Genomic DNA, 11650 nt, shown 5'->3' on the forward strand with positions numbered 1-11650 from the left:
AAACATCTTAAAATGTATTCAGTCATGGATATAAATTTTTCTAATGAATGAATGATGACAGTTTTTCTTAAAAAAAAATCATAATCATATTCATCTTATAACTTTTTATTATGCGACATATTTAGTGAGCATTGATTTAAGTGATGAGTAATACTATTCTAATCCTAAACTTTACCATCGTCACACGTGTTGAAGTGACACAATTTAAGTCTTTATATGCCTATAACTTTCGCAATCACTTGAAACAATTTAACATGAAGAATGATATTTCTATGCAGTATTGACATATAAAATTACTTAAATATTTATAACAACAGATGATAAAATCTAATATGAAGCGATAACTCAAATTAAAATGCCAAAGCCACTTTCGAAGCTGAACGATTGAGATGCAATTGCAAGACACGCCTTAGTGATTTGTGATACACAGCATGAACCTTTTGAAAGTTTATATGCAGAGCAGCTAGAGTTTGATTTCCATGATCTTACAGAAGGCTCATGGTCTCAAAATACAAATATGCTGATGTTATGGACGACCCAAAAAATAAAAAGAAACTTTCATATCATGTATTCCTACTCTCTCCCCTTTTCCCTATTTTATCTCACATGGGTGCGAGCTTGTAAGCCTGCCAGAATAATTACCAAAACCTTCTTGTATCATGCAGCGTTAGTTTACCACGAGAGGAAAAAAAAAGAGTTTTGTCTGAATGGTTATCAAATGAACAACCATAGCCCACAGTAGCCAGCCATGCTACATGATCTTCGTCGACACGTGGTCGAATCAACTCCACATTCTTCTTCCGTCAAACACCGGTGGTCAATACGAGCATCCGGGATGTGGCAAGCACTCTCTGCCTGTTGGTCGCCTTGTCCCCATGTATTCAATGCTGTGGCTGGACAGACTTGCAAAGACATTGCACTGGCTCGACTTGGTTGCTTTTCACCCTGTGCCGGAAGAAGCCACATTACTTATGGGCGTACAGTACACACTCAATTCCACAATTCATTTCAGAACGAAAACAGTAAGAACTGCAAAACTGATATCAAAATCACGAGGCATGCATGCAGAAGATGAGTTCTTAGAAACTTTTGATTCAATCAGGATTCAGGAAGCATATTTGGAAAAGATTAAAGATGGGTTTAAGATATATTATTTACTATACAACCAGATAAGTAACAAAGCACCTGAACAAAAGTCCAGTTTGTTGGGATGTAGGTCTCTGGAAGCCTTTCATGCCAGTCACTTAATACTGGAAGGGGATGACCCTCAGTCGTGAATATAAAATTCCGATTGACCAAAAATGAATCATCAAACAGAAGATACAGGTACTTGCACCTACAGAAACATTAAAAACATGCCAGAAGGCATCGTTATAATTTCGAGTGTGACAATTCTATGGCAGAGACAATATACTAGATGGCAGGAAGAAAGAAGAGGAAAAAGGCTATCACGTTTCAGCGAGGAAAAAACTATGCTGATGATCTTCCAACTGCATAGTTGTTACATCTCTTACGCTTGCATATCCTCCTTCCACTTTGGTGTGTAAATTAAGAGAATTAACAATTGATTCACCCACGTCTAAGTACCATGAATCTGAAACACGATAAATGACAGGAAACAAAGATGTAAAAATCAGAATAGTTCAAAGTGCAGCTAAACAATGCCATGCTTCAAAAGAGAAGCGTGCTGCGTCTGCATGGTGACTACAAGCATGCACATAATGAAACTTAAAGCAAACACAGATTTTTTTAATCTTTTTAAGGACACAATAATGACAGTGTAACTAATGTGTCCCTTGCAACTTGGTTACAACAATGCCTAAAAGGTCCAGCAACTGTCAACTTGGAAGCTGAAATGTTTAAAGGAAGATTACAACTTTAGGACGTTACCCAAAATTTACCACCTATAGATGGTTTAGTAAGTTCAAAGCTTAAACAAGGGTAACATATATATATATATATATATATATATATATATATATATAAGATTAGACGAAATTAACATTAGAGAAAATAATGGACTGTCAATAAAATTAACTGATATAAAAACTTCTCAGACCTTTGGTGGCTTGATATAAGTAGAATGTTGACTCTGCAAATTCAGGGCGCAAAGGGTAATATTTTTCTGTGGGATGCAACATTTGATGGTCCAGTAGATACCTGAATAATTTTACAGTTCATGTTAGCTGTTTCTTTACCATTATGAACAAAAACTTCTGCCATAGAAGAAACCAAACACAGAAACTAAATTAAGCAACGCTAGTAATTATTCCAGTTTATATGAGTAAAGGAAGACATAACAAAAACCTCAAAAGCAGGGTACCTCTCTGGTAGAACCCCAAATCTCTCCCATACATGGAAAAATTCACGATGTGATGAATTAGCAGCTGCAATATCCCCAACGAGAACCTAATTTCCATAATTAAAATATAAAGATCAGAAGATTTTTTTATGAGGCTTCAAATTTTAATTCACTTTTTAAAATTAAATAAAATAATAAATGAAATGTAATTACCTGTAGGCCTGGCCAAAATGCTTGAAGGCTTGTAAGCTGCCAATAAGTAGCCTTTCCCGTTCTCATATCAGCTTCGTGGTACCTAAATTATAATAACAAGCTTCAAATAACAAACACTATTTTCCAGCAAACTAATTGATAGGCGAATATAGATTCTTTTGGCTTCTAGGTTCCTGATAAAAAGTCCTACTATAATATTTATATTTGAGGAGGTTCTTTTAGGATATGCAAGGTAAAAATACAAAGTATTAATATTTACACAAATGATGTATAAGGCGTTTCACACCCAACTTGCCCATAGTAACTTAAAAACCATATATTATTGACAGTTCAAGTTGCAAAGTTCTAATTATGAGAGAGAGAGAGAGAGATTTCCCCCCAAAATTTGTGGTTTATAGCATCCACTTCCCTTCAGTTTGTATTTTTTCTACTTCTGTATAATGTATTAATTTCACCAGCATTAATTTTAGAAATGTGTTGGTCAAATGTAATATGAGATGGTAGGTCATTCAAATTATATATTACTGAGGCTGCATCTATTCTTGCATTAGAACATGGAATCCACACATTAATTGAAACTTGATTCATCACAACAAAACGGTATGAAAATGACAAGCTTAAGAATACTCAAGAAAATCAAACCACCTGAATTTTCAAAAACCGGCCAGAGATTTTGGCAGAATGAACAACTGGAGATTCGAGAAGCCAAAATAAAGGCGGCAAAGGCCAGCACACAAAATCATCATAAGTAAAATTCTCTAGACAAGTAACAAACCTAAACTAAAAGACCATGGGCGGAAAAAAAGATGGCTTAGAAACAGTCAAATTCAACAGAGCTACACATTGGTTCAGTACCATGGACCATGTCTAAAATATTTTTGCACTGCAAGATAAGCAGAATGAAACATTCTCCAAAACTCCTCCTTCCCAAAAAGAATATGGGCCTTGAATAGATACTCATAGAATGAATCAACCCCTACAAGAGACACAGAATCCAAAATGAGATATATTCAACCCTTGCTCGCCAAATTCAAAGAGGCAAAATGAAGCTTATAAAAGGATGCTGACATATTTAGAAGCCTCAGAAACCAGACATTAAAATCAAGCAAAAAAAAAAAATCTATGCCCAAAGATTACCTACCAGCCCCAATACCAGACGAATGCTCGAGCCATTCCCCAGTTGCCACATCCAGCGTTGTTCCAAATAAATTCAATGAGCTCCGCATGCTCCACAACTTACGAAGAGCACGTAAAGCCGCATATTCATATATGGGGTCACCAGTCAATCGTGATAAGGCTCCCATTTCAAGAATCAAAGACCCTAAATCCACAATGAAAACCAGCCAATTTCAGGGCGGCACTTTTTTTGATTGCCTCATCTTTAACTTTAAAAGATAAGCATATTACCACACCCTGAAGTGCTTGTTTCAGTAGTCTCATTCACCATCACTCCATACTGTCCACAGAATTTCGCATTGATGCGGAGTCATATATCCTTCTTACAAACAAACAGACAATATTCATACATTTTAAGAATTTAAGCATGAATTGCTTGAAAGGATTATGTAAGATGTGTGCAAGTAATGCCTAAGCTTGTCTTCAACATCTTAGTAGAATCAACAAAGAATGCTCCAGTATATGATTGATGACATTTCGTGTAGGATGACAACAGGGATCTTTTAACTCTATAAATTTGCAGCCGCTTTACATTTCTGAAAAGCATCAGAAGCAGGACTGATACAGGTCAAAATTTGTTTAAAAAGTAGCTAGGATTAAATGTTCTTTTTGATCGGTAAAGAAATTTTTATTGATGACTAGGATTAAATGTATGATGGCTATTCTTTGTTATCCATACAATTGCCTTAGCCTCGTTGGTTCTTCCAAGAAATCTAGGATCTTTTTTATTCCAGCACTCTACATAGAGTTTTTTTTTTTTTTCCTCTAAGAAACTAAGAGTTCAATAGACAGTTGAAGTAATTTCTTGTCTCATCATGGCCTTGGTTGTGTCAGTTGTATCAAAGGTTATCTATCACTTCATGACAAAGAAGAACCAAAAAGTTGAAAGAAATCGAAATCCAACCGGATTGGTTATTGAAACAGCTTGATGAATTGGAAGTCTACATGGAGATCCCAAAAGGTAACTTCAAACCCTTGGACATATCAATGGTGGTCTTTAGTTTTTTTTTTTTATCGGTAAACAAACTTTGGTCTTTAGTATCAAAGTTCTAGGTCAAGGAAACAAAATTCCATTCATAATGTGGGATCCGTGGAATAAGTGACAAAATTCCATTCATGATGTGGGAAAGCGCTAGCCATGTTTGTGTTATAACCCCGAAACGACTAGTCAATACTAAAATTTGAGTCCCTTGATTTTTCTTTTAAGTAATCAAGAACTTTATTGATGAAAACAACAGGTATAATCCATGTACATGGGACGCATACAAAAGAGACACCTAAGTAGGATCCCTTGGAATCATTATCTAGGGCAAGAACTACTCATTCCGAGGCAATGTAGAATCTCATTCACGACGTCCTACACCTCTTATACTCAAATCTTTTTATTTTTTGATAAGTAAAAGTAAAGCTTTGTTAATAGTATCTTTTTACTAAATCTGGCAAGAACCTCTTATACTCAATTTGGCGTATAATGGTATCTTTTTACAAATTACCAGTAGTATCTTTCAAATTCTCAATCTCAGATATTAAAAGTACTGAAATCAGGCTAATTTATAGCCAAAAATAACTGAGCATTGACTAGACAAAATACGGGTCAGTTATCCTACATAAAAAGTAAGCTATTTTCAATATAAATGGAAAACTCATATATAGAGCTGTCTCGAAGAATATCTTTAAATATTAAATTTAATAATATTATTTAACTTTACAAGCCTTGTTCAGAGGCTTGGTACTGTGCTGGTGCAACAAAAAGCACAATCCTATATGTTTCTTGTTTCTAGAAGAAGGCAACCTAAATTGGTTTAGAAAGTTACTAGGATATCAGAGATATATCCTTTTTTATAAGTATATCAGAGATATATCCTAATTTTAATAAATATGAGTTTCTGCTTAAGACGGTTTGGTAGTAGTACCTTTAAGTTAATCCATGCATATGGCAACCCAGTGGGTGTATTGAATGCAGGTAGAAACCGCTTCCCTAAATCTTCAGCCAAGATAAGAAGCTCGTTCCTGTAGGAGCTATTAAGCAACCTGTTTGTAGAATCAGTTGCAAGTATATGAGCAGAAACAAGTCCTCCAAGAACTCTTATGTTGCACTACACAATAACGACCAAGTGGAAAAGAACACCATTAAAACACTTTGAAAGCAACTGCTATCCAGCAAATGTTGCTCCTTGAATGATTCCAGAAATAGAAACTATAATCATTGGCTTCATCAGGCTTGAGTAATCTATAATCATATTAAATGAAGCTTTAGAATCAACCAAACTGAAGTTTTTCCAATAAGTATTCCAATCACATACCTCAAAAAGATTTATCCTTGCATCGACATTGAATGTTAGATTTTCAGAAAGCCAAAGTACTGCCCTTTCAAATTCAGTGTTGTTACCCAAAATAACAAGGCTGAGAGAGAGAGAGAGGATTTCATATCAGAAATAATAATCACACCATATAAAATGAAATTTAGCATAAATTATTGCAATGACTAGAAACAAAACAATACTAATTGAAGAAATGCATCCACACGTTATACCTGGATAAAGATTCAACAAGTGTAAGGGCAGATCCATTATAGTCTTGTGGTAAGTGTTCAAGCTGTAATTGAGAAAACAAAACCTTTATGTTTCCCCTTGTAACCAAGTATCAATGAATCCTAAATAATAAAAATTACCTTCAGATTTCCAAGCTCACTAAGAGAGTCGGTGAAAGATTTAGTAAGAGGCTTTAGCTCATCATGCTGCAAGAGATATAACAAATTACGACGTCATGAGATGGAACTAATATGCCAACTAGTACATACATCATTGAAGATCACAAACTGACCGGGAATGCATGGGCCAAGTAGTTGTCATATGCATGGTAAAACCTGAAAAGAGATATAACGAAGACTGTTACATTTCCCCTAAATATTCTCTAAACGGTAGATGCCAATATAATTTTGTAACCACATGTTTCTCACCATTTTTCTTTCTCTTTGTTCAAAAGGCAAATACATGTAGAATCAAGATTCAATTGCAATGAAGATAGCCATGAACACGACAAGAAAAAATTATGTAAAAGCCTTTTATTTTACACTTTAAATGCTTCAAAGGAACCCTTATTACTCCAGTGTTTTCCTGAGTAAGCAATGAGAATCCGATTATTAAGTTTCCTATGATTTTTTATTCTTAGGAAAGAAGTACTCAGCCGGAGTCAACCAAACCACATATTTTCCCAATACTCATAAATTTTAAGAAAAATTGAGATTAGAAATAAAATTGTTCCAACTAATAGGAGACTAAAAACAAAAGACAAAGCACCAATCTACCTCCAACTTCAATCAGACACCAAGCATTTGCCCATACAGATATCGACGCGTATTCCCTATAAAACTATCCTAGTGCCAAGAACAAAATCCAATCAAAACCCAAATTTTACAATCACTAAGAAGTTAGCAAGCTAAACCCTCAAAGTACCCGCAAAAAGTTGACCTCTATAGATAAATTAAGCGCACCCATAAGCGCACCAAGACCAAAATGAATACCAACACGAAAGCAATGGAATTGAGCCCAGAAAATGAATTGGGTGAGCGAGAAGCTTTTCTGGCCTTACATCTTGCGAACTTTCTCTCTCATCTGTCTCTTCCTAGAAGCCCAACGGTGATCGAGCTGAGATGTGCACGGGTTGAAGATGGCGGGAGAGATCACGAGGAACAGGAACATCCATGTCCAAGCAGAGTTGCGGAGCAACATGATTTTCGTTTCGGTGTTCAATCCCAATGCAGAGGCTGTTGTAGTGGATCTTGTCTTCCAACAACGAAAGATGGGACTCGCGCTGGACCGTAGCAATCATCTATTTGATGAGTAAGGCCTGCTGGTGACACCCTCGTCCAATTACGTGAGGGCACCTAAGCGAGGGGTCTCCGGTTTTCCACCGCAGATGATAATCACGACATGGCAATGGGTCTGCCAACGCGTATCCTTTTTTTTTTTTGTTTTGTTTGTTTTTATTTTAATTTTTTATTCCTAAAGAAATCGAATGTTTTATCATAGATTCATAATTAATCTCGTTTAATACAGCTATTAATATTTCATAAACAATCTTATTAAAAATTTATTTTTTATTACTTTTATTTGTTATTAATTTGCAAAAATAAAAAACACGAGAAATTATTAAAATGATCTTAGTGTAAACGTAGTAATTGTCACTATTTATAGTAAGATCAAATTGATCTGATCAATAATTATTATATAGTTTTAGAAGTAGATATGTGTTAGTACTCTTATCTTATTACAGATTGACATGTTATCAAAATTTAGTGTTTGTGTAAGCAATTTTAATGTTACAATATTTTTTTAAAGGACGAGAATATTAGATTATTTATACTATAAAACTATATTTCATAGCTAGATTTGTTCCTTTCACTCCCATTTTTATTACCAAGAGAAGTACTCTTTCAATATGCAATGTGATCAAACAAGATCAGTTTAACTGCAAATCGGCTTGATCTGGTCGATTAAAGAGCGCCAACCATAGAAAATTGCACGAACCCTCGCAAATTAATATCTTATCTTGGAATGTGGCAAAAGTAAGAGCTCTATATCTAAATGTTGCCTCAGAGATACTGAAAATAATAATTTGTCCAGGTGATCAGCCCAATGAGTAGACTTTGACTCAAGAGAAGAATTGTTAGTTCAGTGTTAGAAAATGCTTATAGGTTGATGAAGAAGAGAATACAAAGCACCCAGTAGAATGCTCGTATGCAAGTAGACAACAAATCCTATGGAAAGCTATTTGGTAGATGCAAGTTTCAAACAAAATAAAATTTTTTGCATGGAGAGCTTGTAAGGATGGTTCACCAACACAACACAATCAAAGAAGGAAGAAGATCATCATAGAGAAAGTTTGTTGTTTCTGTAATGCAGATAATGAAGACTTGCTTCATGCTTTGCTTAATTGTCCTTCTCTAAAAGATCAGTGGGGTAGCTTTATACCTGTTATGAAAGAAATGGAAAGAGGTATCCCAATAATAGAGGTTGCTATGCGAGTTAAAGATTCTGGTAAAACAAAAGTTTTGACAACTTTTTTTTCTTAATAGCTTGGGGATTTGGTTTAGGAGGAACAAGATGATGTATGAACAGGTGATCTTTGAACTAAGGCAGGTTGTTGAACATGCTTTAACTCTTCAGAGGATGCACTCAGACCTACGATCTAAGTCTATTTTTGAGGTTAAGAATTATTGTGGCTGGAAACCACTTCCAACAGATGTTTTGAAACTTAATGTGGATGGGACTATGTTTAGAGATCAACACAAAGCAGGGATTGGAGTTATTCTCAGAAATACTAAAGGTGAAACTATTATGGCTGATAGTAAAGTGGAACATGAGGTTGCTGATCCTTCTTGCAATTTTCAAAGGTTTTCAATTATGTAATGTTCGTCCTTGTGGTGGGTCTTTTTATAAAATATTTTGAGAAATGACGATGGGAATTACCGTCCGATTTAAAACTTTTTGCTTTCTTCCCAGGGTGCAAGACTCTACGTTTATAAAATAAAAATATGTTTTTACAATAAAAGAGGTTTACAGCGGAAAATATCAATTTTAATAATAAAAAGGCCTCTCGTACATTTGAACATTGTGCCTAGACTTTTGTGCTCTTCCCCATGGGCCGTGTCCATCCCGACGCGTACTTCATTTCCTTCCTTGTGGGGGGGAGGGACATGCATAAAAACTAAAATGAGTCGAAGATTCGTAAGCATTACTTCATGCAGTTAAAATATAACAATATAGGTTTTCATTCATGCATTCATCATTCGTACATACTATACTTACATGCATGCGTGCATACGTGCATTCATTTGAAAACGTCACTGGACGGATTTTCCTTTCTTTTCGCAAAACGTTTCACCCGTCAGTGCCTTCATTTCTTAAAGTGCGTTCGTGCATGCGTACATACGTACATACATACATTCTTTCTTTTCACTTTCATAGGCCAGTACACACTGTTACACCCCATGTGTTAGAGTTAGCAGCCCTTTGACCTGGATTCCACCAGTGGCCACAGGTTAGGAATCCCTTTTCATAGGGGGCAGCACTGGGTGCACTACCAGTACTACTTACCCGACATTGCAATCTGCCCATTCATTGATACCCTTTCATTCATTCATGTGGCCGTTACGTATCTTCATACATTTCATGCTTTCATTCATTCTTTTATTCATTCATTCATGCCAGCTCTAAAGAGCTGGATCTTTTATTCAGTTCTTTTTTTCATTTAACATGAGAAAACATTTCTTTTCTTAAGAAAACATCATTTCGTGAGCATGGGCTCGAACGTCCTCTTTCATGACGTCCACGAGCATCACCTCGCGGCCTTCACAAAAGTGTCAGTTTGTACCGTCCATAAAACATAAAGAACGGGCTCAAACTTCGCCTTTTGCAGCATCCGTAAGCATCACCTTGAACGTCGGCCTTCGCGGCGTCCGCGAGCATCACCTCGCGGCGCTCGCGACAGCATCGGTCCGTAGGATCCATGAAGGCATCGGTTTAAGCTCGTCTTTCGTGCATTTACATCAGTTCATTTTTTTTTAAAATACATACAATAGATACATCTTATAGTCATCAATTCGCGTGCGTACAATTAATAACTTTGGGTGCGTAAAAAGGGGCTTTCATGGAAGGGCCGTACGTACATATACGTTTGAAAGCATGTCATCTTCTTTCGTAAATATTTTCTTAAAGATAAAGCTTTTCATTTTCATTTCGTAATTTATAGAAAACTCCAGAAGGGCATGAACGTAACACTTACCTGGACTCCATGCTACTTTCATACCATGCAGTCCATTCATGCACCTGTCAGCTGGCAACCTACATGCATACATCACCTTAACGTCATTCTCTATCTAATGCATAAGCAACTGAACTAGAAATAGAACTACACTATACTTAGAATACTCTCATTCTATCCCGTGCACTTACGTGCCTTTTACTACATTAAAACCTTCAGGGACCCATTGCGGTCACCGCATCTTCCAACTCAACGTCTTGCCTCGAGTGCTCATTCACTAAAGTGAACCTATGATTCACCTTAGGATTAAGACACTAAGACATTCATCTTATCCTCCTTATTAAACTCATCTTGATGCATGACTCAGACCAACTAAGTCACGCATTCCAATCCTAGACAATACACCTGTCACTACCTCTATACATCTTAGCCCATACTAATCCTCATTTCCATCCATACAAGCCACACGGCTCTAAGCCAACTCTGAGGCTTAAGCATCATGTAACTATATTTAGGACAGATTACCCATTACATATGGTGAATCCGTCTGGTACACGTGTAACACCCCACATTTTAGTGTATTTTTACTAAAGGATTATTTTTATTTATTTAAAAATTTATTCTCGTATTTTAAAATTGGTTGGATTTTTAATGAGTTTATTTCTATGATTTTAATTTGGTGAAAATTATTTTTATGTGCTTTCTTAATATTTATTTATTGTTATGCATTTAAATTACTTTTAATATTTATTTAATTACTGTGGGATTTAATTATTTCAATTTGACTTTACCATTACGTTTAAATTATTTTATTTAACTTATGGCTTTAAAATCGTTTCCGTTGGATCACTTTTGTTACCCAAGTTATGAGGATTGGACCTCATTTCTTTTCCCTCTATTTTTTTCTTTCTTCTCCTTTTCTTTTCTCCTTCTTTTCTTTTCCTTATTTTCTCCTTCGGTTTCCTTCCCGCGCGTGAGGCCCGTCCCCCCTCCCTCTCTCTTCCGTCCATTCCTTCTTCACCACCCAGCGCCGCCGTGCATCGACGGTGGTCGACACCGCCCGGCTCCCTAGCTTCCCCAGCCACCGGCGACGCTACCCCTCCGTTTCCAGCTCCATTCGCGCCGTCGTTAGCCACCACGAGCCCACTGAAGCCGCGGCACTCTTTCCGCCGCTGCGCCGCCGTCGCACCACCA

General features: G+C 36.3%; 1 protein-coding gene across 1 annotated transcript; it reads right to left on the reverse strand.

Annotated features, from left to right (window-relative positions):
* Positions 1 to 384: 384 nt before the first annotated feature.
* LOC121234944 (alpha-mannosidase I MNS5) lies at positions 385 to 7617 on the reverse strand. The gene is made up of 15 exons (XM_041131099.1): positions 7283 to 7617; positions 6515 to 6557; positions 6363 to 6428; positions 6225 to 6286; positions 5995 to 6094; positions 5605 to 5787; positions 3923 to 3971; positions 3657 to 3836; positions 3371 to 3491; positions 2516 to 2597; positions 2324 to 2409; positions 2060 to 2160; positions 1453 to 1594; positions 1186 to 1336; positions 385 to 945 (listed from the first exon to the last, which is right to left on the reverse strand). Exons 1-15 carry the CDS (start codon positions 7420 to 7422, stop codon positions 715 to 717), a joined length of 1737 nt encoding a protein of 578 aa, XP_040987033.1. The 5' UTR covers positions 7423 to 7617; the 3' UTR covers positions 385 to 714.
* Positions 7618 to 11650: the final 4033 nt, after the last annotated feature.

This window comes from Juglans microcarpa x Juglans regia, chromosome 6D, assembly GCF_004785595.1.
Source record: "Juglans microcarpa x Juglans regia isolate MS1-56 chromosome 6D, Jm3101_v1.0, whole genome shotgun sequence".
Taxonomy (NCBI): Eukaryota; Viridiplantae; Streptophyta; class Magnoliopsida; order Fagales; family Juglandaceae; genus Juglans; species Juglans microcarpa x Juglans regia.